This window comes from Monodelphis domestica, chromosome 2 (assembly GCF_027887165.1).
Source record: "Monodelphis domestica isolate mMonDom1 chromosome 2, mMonDom1.pri, whole genome shotgun sequence".
Lineage (NCBI taxonomy): Eukaryota > Metazoa > Chordata > Mammalia > Didelphimorphia > Didelphidae > Monodelphis > Monodelphis domestica.
Window position 1 is genome coordinate 478,021,160 of NC_077228.1, and position 15,301 is coordinate 478,036,460.

General features: G+C 35.6%; 1 protein-coding gene across 5 annotated transcripts in view; it reads right to left on the minus strand.

Annotated features, from left to right (window-relative positions):
* The window catches only part of CLCC1 (chloride channel CLIC like 1), a 29,295-nt gene that overhangs the window by 10,590 nt on the left and 3,404 nt on the right, over positions 1 to 15,301 (minus strand). For all 5 annotated transcript variants that reach the window (XM_056819165.1, XM_007485077.3, XM_056819164.1 and 2 more), the window contains exons 2-7: positions 10,899 to 11,041; positions 10,082 to 10,192; positions 8,422 to 8,529; positions 4,529 to 4,750; positions 2,222 to 2,362; positions 1,399 to 1,492 (exon numbers count right to left, since the gene is read on the minus strand). In XM_056819165.1, the coding sequence (XP_056675143.1) occupies positions 1,399 to 1,492; positions 2,222 to 2,362; positions 4,529 to 4,750; positions 8,422 to 8,529; positions 10,082 to 10,192; positions 10,899 to 11,030 (808 nt within the window). In that variant the 5' untranslated portion in view covers positions 11,031 to 11,041. The remainder of the gene's footprint in view (positions 1 to 1,398; positions 1,493 to 2,221; positions 2,363 to 4,528; positions 4,751 to 8,421; positions 8,530 to 10,081; positions 10,193 to 10,898; positions 11,042 to 15,301) is intronic.

Consider the following 15,301-nt stretch of genomic DNA (forward strand, 5'->3'; position numbering starts at 1 on the left):
GATCTCTTACATTTCTGTGGCTTTCACCAATATCTTCTGATATTCAAGGGTAGATGCAGTTAGGACAACATAATAATAAAGATAACAATGCTGATGAGAGCACCTATGCAGTGCCTACTACTATGTACTAGCTATTTATTTCACTTGCTAATGATCAAGGCAAGTGGAAGTAACATTTGAGTGGGCTCTCTCACTTATCAACAAAGTGAACTTGACAAAATCACTCTGCCTCTATGATGTTGAGTACACTTACCTATAAAATGAGGGAGTTGAACCAGCTGAGTCTCAGGTCCTTTCTAGACCTAATACTCTATGATTTCATGAACAGAAGAATTTAGAGAACTTTGCTATCAAAAGACAACCCTTTTATGTTCGACTCTGCACGTTGCAGACTACTGATACCTTAAGTGAGTATGTCTCCTTGCTTTAAACTGATTCTGAAATCAATACTTTGTGGGGTTATCTCCAGACTCACATCTGTCATTGAGTCCTGCAAAATACTTTCACTGGAATTTCTTCCACTTTCATTAAAAAAAAAATATGACTGTTGTATAAGAAAGACAAACTAGTGTGAATTAAAAGGCCATTACAAGAAAATTACATCTATGAGAAATGCACTGCCTTAGAGAGGTTATTTATGACAACTGCATCTTAGCTAATTTTTTTTAAACAAAAAATGGAGCTTCTGAACAATTTCAAATACTCACATGGATCTATGATCTCACTCATTTCAGAAATCACCAATGGTGTATAAATGTAGCCTATCCATACCAACCCATCATAACTCTTTTTCTTACCTTCCCAAAAGTTCACAAGAGGCCACCAAACATGTTGGAGACCTTCCCAGATTTTTTTTTTTGCCATCACAACAACATCAGTGGAACACTCTAGTTGTCCATCTATCACCCTTCACCCTTTTCCTATTCAATTCCAGGGTCAACAAATTACCCACTTGTATGTCCCAAATACACTCATGGACAAGCTCTATAAATTTTGTCATAATCTGAAGAAACATTTTTCATCCACTTGGTCTTTCCTACATGGATGATCAAGTTAAACTCTTTTGGATGGTTATATATCTCCTAGAAAAAGCTCTGCAATGTTCTATGGCTTGGAGCCAGCCCAATCTTTAAAGTAAGAACATATGGAGGGTCTCACTAATCCCCCAAAAATAGCCACAATTTGAACTGTGCAAACTGGATCTCTTCCATTAATACCCATGAAACAAAAAAAAAATTCTGGACAACTGCTGGTTCTAAATCTTAGAAGAAATTACTAACAAATATTCACAAATTTAAAAAGCTTATTTAGCTAGAATTTTTAACAATTCCAACAAAACAACTATGATTTAGTTATCTTTCTTTCTGATAATATGTTAAGGCAAACAGAGGGTCTCACCAAATACGCCTCCAACCCAGTCTATCTTCTCAGCACAAACATTGTTTAATGGTTCCAATTTGGCAACTTCAGCTTGATGTTTTGCAAAGGCTAACTGATAAAGACAGAGAGGAAAATTTTTAACTGATATAACAAAGATACCATTATTAAGTAAACTTCCTAACACATTCTAATCAATTTTATTTAAAGCATTCATTCCATCATTATAAATTCAAAGTATGTTGTAAAAAAACTTAAAGGGGAAAAATGTTTACTATTTCTTTTAAAAAGTTTGTTCTTCATTTATTATAAAAAGGATTTCAATTCCATTTAAGTATGATTGAAAAACACTAATCACAGTGGTCACTATATGACTTTCTGGTGTTATCTATGTGATGATGAAAAAATTAAAACTTCTTAAGAGAAAGTTTCAAAAACTAATAGAAAAAAACAATTAAGACATCAATGTTTAACAAATAATTATTTTACATTCTTTTTATAAAGAACTTCCACAAGGGAAAAAAATGACATAATTTGTTTGGATTTTCAACTCCAGCATCAATTGACATAAAAGGATAATGTACCAATTCTATGGATTAAATCCACAGAAAAATATATTCAGGTGATAGTACTCAAAACACATTCTATGAAGAACATTGTTACAAAGTTTGGCATAATTTTGAAAATTTTATATGTTCTAAAGGTTTAAGGAAATAAAATGCTAACAACAGATACAAAAAGCAATGACCACCTTGTGTCACACAATCAAGGGTAAATAATTTAAGACTACCAAAAATCTACTATGTTATCAAAGATAATTATTTTTAGTCAGAGTAATAAATACCTTATATAAATAGATCCAATTCCATCCAAAACTAACAAGGAAACTGATGAATAAAACACGTTTTAACTGAGTATACCAACGAATATATGTCCATAATTCAGTAGCTATTAATATAACAATGCACAACAAACACAGGAGTACCTGGAAGCCAAAAGGAAACAGAATTTAAAGCCACTACTATGAAATGACTCCCCTGTCTCCAATACCTTATGGTTCAAAAAAAGCAAAACTTCTGCCTACTTGAGATATATACCTGGATATAGTCCCAAAGACAACTCAAACTCAACATGTTAATCAATCAATGAATACTCATTTATTCAGTACTCACTATGAGCAAGGCACTATGCTAAGCAGTGGGAACAGGAATGCTGAGAATACAATAATCTCTATTTTCAAAAAGGTTACATTCTAATAGAGAAGCCAAGAACATTTCTCTCTGAGGATACCTAAAACACATACAGAATAAACAAAGTGAACAAATTAAACAAATACAAAGTAGTTCAATTCATTGGAGTTTGGGAGGGAGGATTTCATAGCTTGGGGACAGCAGGAAGGCTTTGTGTAAAAGGCCAAGTGGTCAAGTCTGAGCTGTATTGAGGGAAGAAAAGGACTCTAAGGTAAGGTGAGAAGGAAGCCCATTCCGAGGAGAAAGGCAATTCAACTGGATTGCAGAGTATAGGAAGGGTAATGATGACCAATGAGGTTGGAATGATAAGTTAAGTCAGGCTATAATGGACTTTTTTTTTATAGCAAGAAAATAAGGAACGCCAACAACAGGGGAATAGATACAATCAGTTCTGCACTTAAGGAGCATTATGACTTTGGCAGCAGCACATAGGATAGACTGCAGTGGCAACAGACTGGAGGCAGGAAGACCAATGAGGAGGCTGTTGAGGTACTCTAGACAAAAAATGAGGAAGGCCATAACTATGTGGTAACCATACAAGTTGAGAGGATGTTGTAAAAGTAAAGATGGCAAGATGTGGCAACTGCCTTGATATGAGGTGAGGAAGAGTACGAAGGCCAGAATAATGCCAAGGAAACCCAAGAGAACAAAGCACAGAAAGAGAGAAGCCTAAAAGAAGATTGGGGGTAGAGGGGAATAATGAGTTTTGGTTGGGGCATGCTGAGTTTAAGATAGCTCTGAGACATCCAGTCTAAAACATCCAGGAGGTAAGAGCATCTGATAGGCAGATGGTAACTGGTAAATGGTAAAGTACAGGAAAGAGACAGGCTGGATAGAGAAATCTGTCAGTCATGAGCAGAGAGATAATTAAACCAATAGTCATTGATGATGTTACAGAGACTTACAGAGGGAGATTATAACTATTCAAAACATAATTCATTCCCCTTCTTCCCTGATCCGACCACTCATCTTTATTTCCCTGTTTCCGTTGAGGCACCACAAATTTTTCCAGTCAACCAGATTTACAATCTGGGAGTTCACTTCAACTCTTCACTTTCAGTCACCCCCCACCCCCACCTCAAACCCTTCTACACTGACTGGCTTGCTATATCCTTTTACCTGCCATTCCACCTTCCACCTCTGGGCCTTCCCACAAAAGCTGTCCCCCATACTTAGAACACTCTCCCTCTAGACCTCTCGGAATCCTTAGCTTTTTTCTTCCTTTTTTAAACCCTTACCTTCTATTTTAGAATCAATACTGTGTATTGGTTTCAAGGCAGAAGAGTGGGTAAGGGCAAGGCAATGAGGCTTAAGTGACTTGCCCAGGGTCACAACACAGTCAGGAACTGTCTTTAGGCCAAATTTGAACCCAGGACTGCCCATAGGTAGGCCTGGCTCTCCCCTTCCCCATGCACTCCTCACACATACACACACACACACCCCCCAGCCCTTTTTGAAGGTAATAATGATAATAATAATAGCTGGCATTTATATATTGCTCACTGCATGCCAGACACTGTGTTAAAGCACTTTACAATTATCATCTCATGTGATCCTCACAACAACCCTGGGAAGGAGAGGTATGATTATTGTCCACATCTTATAGCTGAGGCAACAAGCAAACAGAAGTTCAGTGACTTGCCCAAGATCACACAGCTGTAGGTATCTGAGGTCAAATTTGAATTCAGGTCTTCCTGACTCTAGGCCCAGCACTGTCTGTCTGTATCACTCAGATAATAGGAGCTATAAATTGTTGCAGTCCTTTTGGAAAACAATATAACATTATGAAACAATGGTTACAAAACTGATTGTACTCTTATTTTTATCTATATGAATGTTTTGTTGATGTTTATTAATTTTATCATAAAAAAGTAAATAAATAAATCCCCTATTCATCTTACCATGAATACATTATATGGATCCACACCAAAGGTTGTCTCAAAATTCCATTTCCAGGTCTCAAAATTATGAAATTTAAAATTAATTAGGATATCACTTAGTGCATCATCTAAGGCTCCTGATTTCCAGTCTTCTCCATTGAGAAACTTCTGGATTTCTAATAATGTCTCTTTTTTAAGGATAATCTCAGCATCATAATGCATAACACCTTCATCCTCAGTGGGCTGAATAAAAGGAGAAAAAGACTTTTAAGTTGAGCTATTTTAATCAAAAATTATGTATTAGAAGATCATTAGAATATTTGGAAGTTAAAATGTCATTTTTGGAATAACAAATTAATCCTAGAGTATTTACAAGTGTTTACTTTTATAATTGTATTTCACAACAAAGCAAATTTAGAGGTAATATTTTTTTTGTGGCTTTTCTATACTTTATTTCTACCTTATATTTAGTTTTAAGAAATCCCCATTCTAATAAAGTAGAGGAATTCCATGGGAACTGGAACAACCTCCAGGAAGTGATGCAGAGCAAAAGGAGCAGAACCAGGAGAACATTGTACATAGAGATGGATAAGCAGTGGTACAATCGATTGTAATAGACTCCTCCATTAGTGGTAATGCAATGACCCCGAACAACTCGGAGGGATATAGGAGAAAAAACACTATCCACATTCAGAGGAAAAACTGTGGGAGTAAAAACACCAAAGAAAAACAACTGCTTAATGACATGGGTCGATGGGGATATGGCTGGGGATGTAGACTCTAAATGAACATCCTAGTGCAAACACCAACAACATGGAAATGGGTTCTGATCCAGGACACCAGCAGTTCCCAGTGGAATTGCACTTCAGCTATGGGAAGGGTGGGGAGGAGGGTAGGGAGAAAGAGAAAATGATTTTTGTAACCAAGGAATAATGTTTGAAATTGACCAAATAAAAAATAATGTCAACAAAAAAAGAAATCCCCAATCTAAACTGTCCCTTCACTTCTTTCTCTCTCTGCATATTCACTGACTTCTATGCTATCTATACTGTCTCCCATAATCTGGCTTCTCTTGTTTGTCTGAAAAAGTTCACTCCAATGTTAGCATTAAATAAAGTATCTACTATAATAGAAAGCACATTAGCTTTGAAGTCAGAAATCCTGGTTCCAATCCTGCCCATACATATTACCTTGGGCAAATCACTAAATTTTCCTGGGCTTCCTATATCTATAAATGAAGGGGTTGAACTAGATATAGCTTTAAATGTATAATACTACGATGTCTTTGTTGAAAGTGTTTTGAAAAAACACTTCATAAAAGTGTTTCATAAAAAACATTTCATAAAAAATGCAAACAGTGAAGACAAATGATCTAAAAAAGTAACATCTGAAAACTAATGGAAATATATAATTTGCCTATGAATTGTCTTAAAGGATGAGGTCTTTTAACTTAAATCACTTTTTGAAATAATAGTTTTTGTTCCTTAATCAGTTGACTGAAATTAGAAACCCTTCTTTCCTTTAAAAAAAAAAAAGATACCAATATTTTTATTTGACATCTAAAATTCTTTATAATCTGGGCATAATCTACCTTCCCAAGCTTACGATACATTACTTCCCTTCATATACTCCTATGGTCCTAACAAACTGGGCCTTTATTACATAGCGCGTCCTCTCCTTCCTAGAAGGCACCCCCTTCTTGCCTCTCTTAGGACTTTAGTTTCCATAAAAGTTCAGATCAAACGGCACTTTCTTTGTGAAGTATTTTCTCACACATACCTCCAGACTACTTGCTAGTGAATCACCCCCCCAAATATCCTGTATATTTTGTCTGTTTATATATATATAATAATCAAAACCCTTATTAAATGTTTACTAGATACACTGTGTTAACCACTAGAAGTACAAATAAAAAGCAGTAGCAGTGTTTGCCTTTCAGGAGCTGACATGCTAATGGGGGACGATATCATATACACACCACAGTGGCATATATGAGAGAAACAGAGTAGATGAAAGGCCACCTCAGAAGTTAAGAGGGAGGATAATAGCTCAGAGGGAAGAGTCACAAATAAAACAATTAGAAAGAAGGGGAGGGGGCAGCTGGGTAGCTCAGTGGATTGAGAGCCAGGCCTAGAGATGGGAGGTCCTAGGTTCAAATCTGGCCTCAGACACTTCCCAGCTGTGTGACCCTGGGCATGTCACTTGACCCCCATAGCCTAGCCCTTACCACTCTTCTGCCTTGGAGCTGTCAACGTGTATTGACTCCAAGATGGAAGGTAAGGGTTTTAGGAAAAAAAAAAGAAAGAAAGAAGGGGAAACAAAGACCCAGAATCTAAAAGGGTGCCTCCAATTGTATTTTAGACAAATAAGGAATGGCTGAACAAATTGTATATTAATATAATGGAACATTATTGCACCAAAAGAGGTTATTTCAAAGAATACTGGGAAGCAAAATGATAAAGCAAAGTGAGTAGAAGCTGAGAACAATTTATATAAGAATAATGATGCTATAAAAGAAAAACAACTTTTTTTTTTAATCCTTACCTTCCATTTTGGACTCAATACTGTGTATTGGTTCCAAGGCAGAAGAATGGTAAGGGCTAGGCAATGGGGGTTAAGTGACTTGCCCAGGGTCACATAGCTAGTAAGTGTCTGAGGTTTGCACCTAGGACCTCCTGTCTCTAGGCCTGGCTCTCAATTCACTGAGCTACCCAGCTGCCCCAAAAATACAATTTTTGAAAGACTTAAGAACCTTAGAAAATCACTGATCAATCATGTCTCTGGAAGATCTATGATGAAGTTTATTAAACCCACAAGGTACAAATACTTGGACACAAACACAGCATGTATTCATTTTACTAGGCTACATTTATTTGTCACATGAGTCCCTGTCTGCCCCACCCCCAATGCCCATTTTTTTTACTCTTTGTTGCAGGCCTGGAGAAGATTAGAAAAAATAATACCAAAACAAAACAAAAAAGAGAAATTATAATATTTTTTAAAATGTACAGAATAAAAAGGAATTCAGAAGGAAGCACAAAAAGGACCATTTTAAAAGGGACTGAAATAATTTATCATACATATATTTAAAGCAAGTAGTATGAAAAGGAGATTCATGTTTTCATACGAATCCTCTTTTGGGGTTCTGTGTGAATAGAAATGCTCTTCTTTTGGATATTTAAGTTGAAAAAAATTTTTTTAGAAAAACTATCATTAATCAGATATATCTTTACATTTTTGAGAGCACCATGATTGGTACAAATGTCTACTGCCAGCCAATGTAAAACCTGTTTTTATTTATTTGCCAACTTCTAATAGAAATTCAATTTTAAAATCATACTCAGTAGTATGAAGAATCTTGATTTTTGATTACCCAAATTTTGGGGAATTTGGGGGAAGTCCAAAAATTTTGGGGAAATCCAATATCATGTAATAGCTTGGTTTTCACAACCACCACCATATTAAGCTGCAAGAGGAAAAAGCTATTTAAAGAACTGATTTTCCTCCCTTTTTTTAAACTAGATAATCACTTTATTGTACACAGTCCAAAAGTGCTAAAATAATGAAAGATTAGAACTCCACTGAAGATTTCTTAGAAAAGCCATCTGTTTATAAAATTTCAAAACAGTCCAAAATACTAGCCCAACTTTTATCACATACTCTTTATTCTCCTACAAGCAGAGACTGAAATATCTCCCATGAAACACATGAAATAAGGGGGAAATTAATTTCTAGACTTACTGATTCAGTAGTAAAAATGAAAGGAAATTTTTTCATTCCATGTGATACAACAGAATAATAAAAAGATGTGACAATCTCTGCTTCTTTAGTCCCTTCTTTTAGAAATCTTTTTATATAATTATAATTTATCAATAACAAAATATTGACTAATGCAACAATTTTCAAATACTCACAAGTCCAAGTTTTCCAGCTTCAATTAAAATTTTATTTAAATATCTCCTAAAAACATGATTACTCTGGCTTTCATAGTCTTTTCTCTTTTTCTTCTCACACTCACCAATCTGTAATTATATGTTAAAATTCAAGATTAGTTTTTGTCAACAAAAACAAGTAAAGATGAGGGGCAGCTAGGAGGCACAGTGGATAAAGAAAGCACTATTTCTAGAGTGAGAAGGGCCTGGCTTCAAATCTGGCCTCAGACATTTCCTAGCTATATGACCCTGGGCAAGTCAGTTAACCCCAACTGCCTAGTCCTTGCCCTTTCTGTCTTAAAGAGTTGTTACTAGGAACCAAGTAATAATGTTCTAAATTGACTAAATAAACTAATTCAAATGGGGGAGGGGGGGAGAGAAGAGTTGTTACTAGGCCGGAAGGGTTAAAAAAAAGTAAAGGTAAAATTTCTAGTTAAGTACACCAACCAAAATAAACTTTAGATGACATCAATAAGTTTCATGCTTATATTTATGAACTATACCAGCAGTAAATAATCTGCCTGACCAATGGGAAAAATTAAGTCAAAGGGCAGGAAGGAAACTCAGCAGTCACAGACCAAAGAGTATTTCTGTTTGTTTCCTTCTTATCACTTTCTGGTTAAATAACCAGAATCTATTTTAAGAGAATTCCAGATTATGACTAGGGAAAGCAGATCCATCAACAGTAATAATTATAAGAAGAATAGCTAATATTTATGTAGAGCTTACTTTATATGTATTATCTCACTTGATGCTCCTAACAACTTTTTGAGGGAGACATTATAATTTTATCCCCATTTTACAGATGACGAAGAGGAAGCCAAGAAAAATTGATGGACTTGCCCAGCTTCACAGTGCTACTGAGTGTCTGAAGTCAGAAACCTTAGAGCTCCAGACCTCTGGGAAGAAGGGGCTTTGCTGTTCTCAACATTCCCAAGCTCTCTCTATAAATTACACCACCATTTCTCTCATCATAGCATTACTGAAATACACAAATACAGAATTCTTGGAATACTAGTGCACTTTCACTCTGATTGCCAACTCGCTGATTAAAAATTATAGCAGTTTTAGAGATTGACTTAAAAAAAAAGAGTTATTGATTCAAAGCCATGAAATCTAGAACTAAGCATTTTTTATAAAACTGTCCCTTTTTGTCTTATGGGGATACTTTTACAAAGAGTCCTTAGTTCTAATTTTAAGACTTTGAATTAAGGCAGCATGGCATAAGAGTAATCATGTAGCCACTTGATGCACTAATTCTCCAAGGCTATAGGTAGCAGATAGTGTTTAACTGCACTGAGTAGGAATTTCACTATTTAAATAAAAATCACAAAGTTCATTCCCTATCCTTTATTTGTTTGTTAATGGTAGCCAATTTCTACTTCTTATTCTCTATACCAAAACAACAAATTTTCAGAGTAATTTTCAAATCAAACATTCATATTTTTATATGAAATATAATTAAATTAACTAAAGAGTTAATAATAACACCATTTGTACCAAATAAAGATCTGCTCAGATAAAAACTGTATCAATTATAAATTAGTAATATACCCATTCTAATTAATGATCAAGAGTTAATAAAGGTCAGAAAAAATAACTGAACACTCATATTAACAGAAAAGTTCTGAAAGAATCTAACCTTGTAAGTTAAAGAATCAAGTCTTTTATAACATTCTGACATTTCTTCAGCACATGACAAGTTGGAATCCGTAAGACTTATTTCCTTCTTTTCTGGTTTTCCATAGTTCACCTATAATAGAACAAAGATTTCAGTTCTTAAAAATCACAGTATCTATGAGTTGGACCATATAGGCCAAATTCCTCAATTATGTAGAAATTACATCTAGTCTCTGCTTGAATACTTCTAGTGATGAGGTACTCTATATAATGACCAATTTCCACATACCTCAGAGGGTTGTTGAATTCAAATAGAATATAAGAAAAATGCTATTGAAACCTTAAAGTGTTAAAAATAAATGTTAGAATTTGGGAAAAGGCATCCTTTTTCATTTTTAGATAGCTCTTAACTTTGGATGTTGAGTTTTCAATTAATTAGGTCCAAAGTTTCAACCCACTAGTTCCAAATACGAGTTAGGAATAACAGAATATCCCAGAGCTGACATCACACTAATGTCTACTGCTTAAACTTATTTTCACACGTAAAACCAAAAATAACCAGGTCAGTTTTAAGAACAGATTAAATGACTTACAATTACTGAAATATTTATTCTATATCTACTACGTTTAAAAGCACCTATGCTACATGCTGAGAATACAAACACAAAATGAAAAACTGTCTCTGTCTTCAAGGAGCGAGTTTCTAGTAGACAAAGATAATATTCAATTCAATGTTCTCATAGCCCATCATAGTTAAAAAAAAAAAGGAATATTCATACTATAAAATTAAAGTATCTCTTCTCTTTCACACATGCAAAAATATAAAAAATAAAAGCTACCTGAGGAGCTTTTCTCATTGTTCCAGAAGCAGCATCATAATTAAGCATATCTGTAGGGTCAACCCATTCATCATCATATGCATAACCAGGTACCATTAATAGAAATATACATAGCAACAAAGAATTCAGCATCCTGGATGAATCTAAATAAAATGGAAATATTCATATGCATTACTTAAAATAACCATTTTAGTAAAGAAAACATGGTTTCATTCTTTCTGATTTAAAGGGTTTTTTTAATTTTTTAAATTTATTTAACTAAGGAACTTGGAAAAATCCTACCTAATACTAGATTAACATACCCTTGGATAAGAAACAAAGAATTCATTAGAAAATTCATTAGAAAATGAAGCTGAGAGCCCTCATAAATAAGATGAAAATTAGAAAACCTGAGAATATTCATTAAAAAGGTAACAGAACAGAGATCTTAAAGATACTTCCAAATCAATTCATAAACATACACTAAAGTACAAAATCAACTAAAAATCAACAGCCTCTTGTTAGATAGGCATCTATTTGGCAAGTCTCCAAAATAAATTACATTACTATGTTTGGAAGGGTGGAAGGGGACAGCAGCTCCAAATCAGACTGGTGTTTTAGGTTTGGAAAATTCTAGGACCTTGTGGAAAGTAAAACCTCCTTATTTTGATTGCTTATGGACAATAGTTATTTATTTCTGATATTTTTATGGGTGCCTTTTTTCAAGTTTTTTTATATCACAAGTGCTGATATACTAATATGCATTTATTATTTAGTGCTTTGCAAACTGATGAGACCTCTGCTATAAACTACAATTGTGGTTACCCAGACAAAAATTATAAACTGGCTATATGTATCTGGAGATTTCCCAGAGTAAATTCTGGGTAGGAACATACTGAGATAAAAAGTATATGGTATTGGGGGGTAGCCCCCAGGGTTAAATATGGTCGTAGGAGCCCGGAGCTAAGGGTCCAAGAGTCATGGTTTACATACAAATGGTGAAAGGGAGATTCAGGGAGATGAAGTTATTTGCCAAGGTCACAGAACTCCTAAGCATCAGTGGCAGAATTTGAACCCTGCTTCCCTGACTGTACATGCCAGGAATCAGAGAATATGAAAATCAAAGAAATAAGTCTTCAAGATCTACAAGGTAAGAGTATTTCTGGGAAGATGATAGAAAAGGTTACAAAGAAACAAAGTTCTTCAAGTTCCCTTAAGAAATAGCTATAGGGGGCAGCTGGGTAGCTCAGTGGATTGAGTGTCAGGCCTAGAGATGGGAGGTCCTAGGTTCAAGTCTGGCCTCAGACACTTCCCAGCTGTGTGACCCTGGGCAAGTCACTTGACCCCCATTGCCTAGCCCTTACCACTCTTTCTGCCTTGGAGCCAATACACAGTATTGACTCCAAGACAGAAGGTAAGGGTTAAAAAAAAAAAAGAAATAGCTATAGAATGGCAGAAATGTCTAATGCCAGAGGGGTTGCAAGAAAACTGGCACACTCTGGTACCAGGCTGTTAATTGGTCCAGGCACTCTGGAAAGTAATTGGAAATTCTGCTCAAAAAGTGACTAAGTTGTGCATGCACTTCTTTCCTAACTAGGCCTGTTCCTAAGAGATCAGAGAGGAAAAGGACAAAATATTCATACTAGCTCTTTTTGTAGTTGCCCCAAACTGGGAAAATAAGGAAGTATCCACCTACAGGGGAATGGATAAACAAATTGTGGCAAATTAATATAATATTATTATGCTGTAAGAAGTGGCCAGACAGCTTCAGAGAAAAATGGGGAAGGTCCTCTGAATGAATGCAGAATGAAATGTGCAGAACTAAGAACAATTTTGTGAAGCTGAAGATTGATACTCTGCACCATTTATTATTGCGAATTATATTTCATCACTGGAATCAGTACTTGGGAATTTGTTTGATTTTAAAAGGGGGGTGGGCAGCTAGGTGGTTTAGTGAATTGAGACAGGCCTAGAGATGCGAGGTCCTAAGTTCAAATTATAGACATTTCCTGGCTAGGTAACTGGGCAAGTCACTTAACCCCCACTTCCTAGCCCAATACAGTATCGATTCTAAAATGGAAGGTAAGGATTTTTTTAAAAGTTCAAAAGGAGTGCAATTAATCAAGTATAAGGGTTTAACACCCCCCCCCATCTTCCCAATATCTCTGGGCTACAGTGTGAACTCAGTATCTTACCCTGAAAGGGAGGGAGAATTAGTCATAATGGTCATAAGATGTTCTGCCAGGACAAGCCTAGTACCAGAATATAAATCAACTGTTTCCCCCACTGTCATGGGTCCTGGAAATCCCCTATATATGGCAGGACAAATATAAACCCATCCTTACCTCTAAAACAGACCAATTACTATCTTAGTTTAGTTTTCATGACAGAATTATTTTTAGCACCTCATACCTTTCCAACAGTATAAAAAAGCTATCAAAAGGAATCCTGGCTGCTGAGAGGCTTAGGAATCTCAATTTATTGGCAACTGCTAATATGCTTTTTAAAATTAATTATACACAGAACTCTGTACCTCAGTTTTTAGCAAAGATTTTAATTTTTAACATTTACACACTTAACAACATAGAAAAACAATTTTGAAAGACTTTGAAAATCTGATTATTGCAAAGATAAACCACAAGTCCAAAGCACAAAAGATGAATCATACTATTCACTTCCTGCTAGTGATAAGACATGAAGTCCAGAATGAGAAGTGTTTTTAGATATAAACATTTTTTATTATCAACAATAATACTTAGCATTTACAATCGTGAGAATTAGCTGCTATTACAATCCTCATTTAACTGATAAGACAACAGGTATCTGGGGCTAGATTTGAACTCAGGATTTTTTATACACAGCACCAGTGCTCTATCAAAAATATCACCTATGTCTGATGTGGGAATATGCTTTCCTGGGTAGATCATGTAGGGTCACTGTGACTATTTTTAAAAATTGTTCAATAGGGGAGAGACCATAGAAGAGAGAAGAGATACTTATTTAAATAATTAATTTCAAAGTAGCAAGTTCATCAAAAAGAAACAAAATTGCTAGAAATTTTTAGTGAAAATCAAAGTTCATCCAAAAGACAATGCATACATGCCCCCCCCTCTCTCTCTATATATATATACACAAAAAAAAAGTACGTGTATATACACGTACTTTTTTTTTTTAGATTACAAAACTAGGTGTATCAGTAGATTAAGAGCCAATCCCAGAGACTAGAGGTCCTGGGTTCAAATGTGACCTTGTACATGTCCTAGCTTTGAGACCCTGGGCAAGTCACTTAACCCAACTGTCTAGTCATTACCACACTTTTGCCTTAGAACTGTCAACTAGAAAAAAACGCAGAACTATTACATAGTCAAAAATCACTCTTTAATCAAGGAAAAAAGGGGTTAGCACTACTGTTGCCACAACAGAGCTGCGCAGAGTCTGGACGCCCTAGTCACTGACCCCTGGGAGTGCCACCGACTCAGGAAAAGAACTTGGGGAACCTATATACCATTTGGGGAATCCAGGGGCAGGGAAAGATGATTGACATCACTATAGCTACAAGGAAAATGGAAGTGTTCAAGCTACACAGATAGGACACAATGAAGAAAAGAATCATAGCTAGAGGTTAGAGTGTAAGAGAAGGGGCTGCTTCCAATGGATACTAAAGGATGGTTCCTGCTCAGGTGTGGATCTTCTTGGGAAAGGTTCTAATACAATAGGGGAGACAACCTAAAACAAAGAGGGTCCTTAGCATATGCTTATCTCACCCAACTAGGACTGTCATTTCCCTGAGGGTCCCCCACTCAGTCTGAAACTTCTAACTTGGGATTCCCTTCAGGGTAGATTCCCATGGGAAAAGGGAACAAGTACAAGCTTTGGGGTCACCAATCTACAAGCTAAATCTGAAAATTGGGGTTCATCAGATCCCACTAGGCCACACACTTGGGATTCCTAGATTCCATGTTGACAGAACTGATATTTAGTATCAATTCTAAGGAAAGGATTGAAAAAGTTACATCAGAAACAATTCAAGAAACTGATAGAGGCATTCAAAAGGACTGCAATAGTAATCAAGCAATTAAAGAATGAAATTGGGGACAGCTGGGTAGCTCAGTAGATTGAGTCAGGCCTAGAAACAAGAGGTCCTAGGTTCAAATTCGGCCTCAGACCCTTCCCAGCAGTGTGACCCCTCATTCTGCCTTGACTCCAAGATGGAAGGTAAGGGTTTTATTAAAAAAAAAAAAAGGAGTAAAAGTATCTAACAAAATCTGAAGAATTAAAAAAGGAAATGAACTAAAAGAGTTTTGGAATCAATATAGGTGTATTTGGGGATAATGATTTGCAGGGGAAGATCCAGTTTACAAAACTTCAAGATTATAGAAAATATTAGAAAAAAAATCCCAGAACTACTGATACTAAGTAAAACT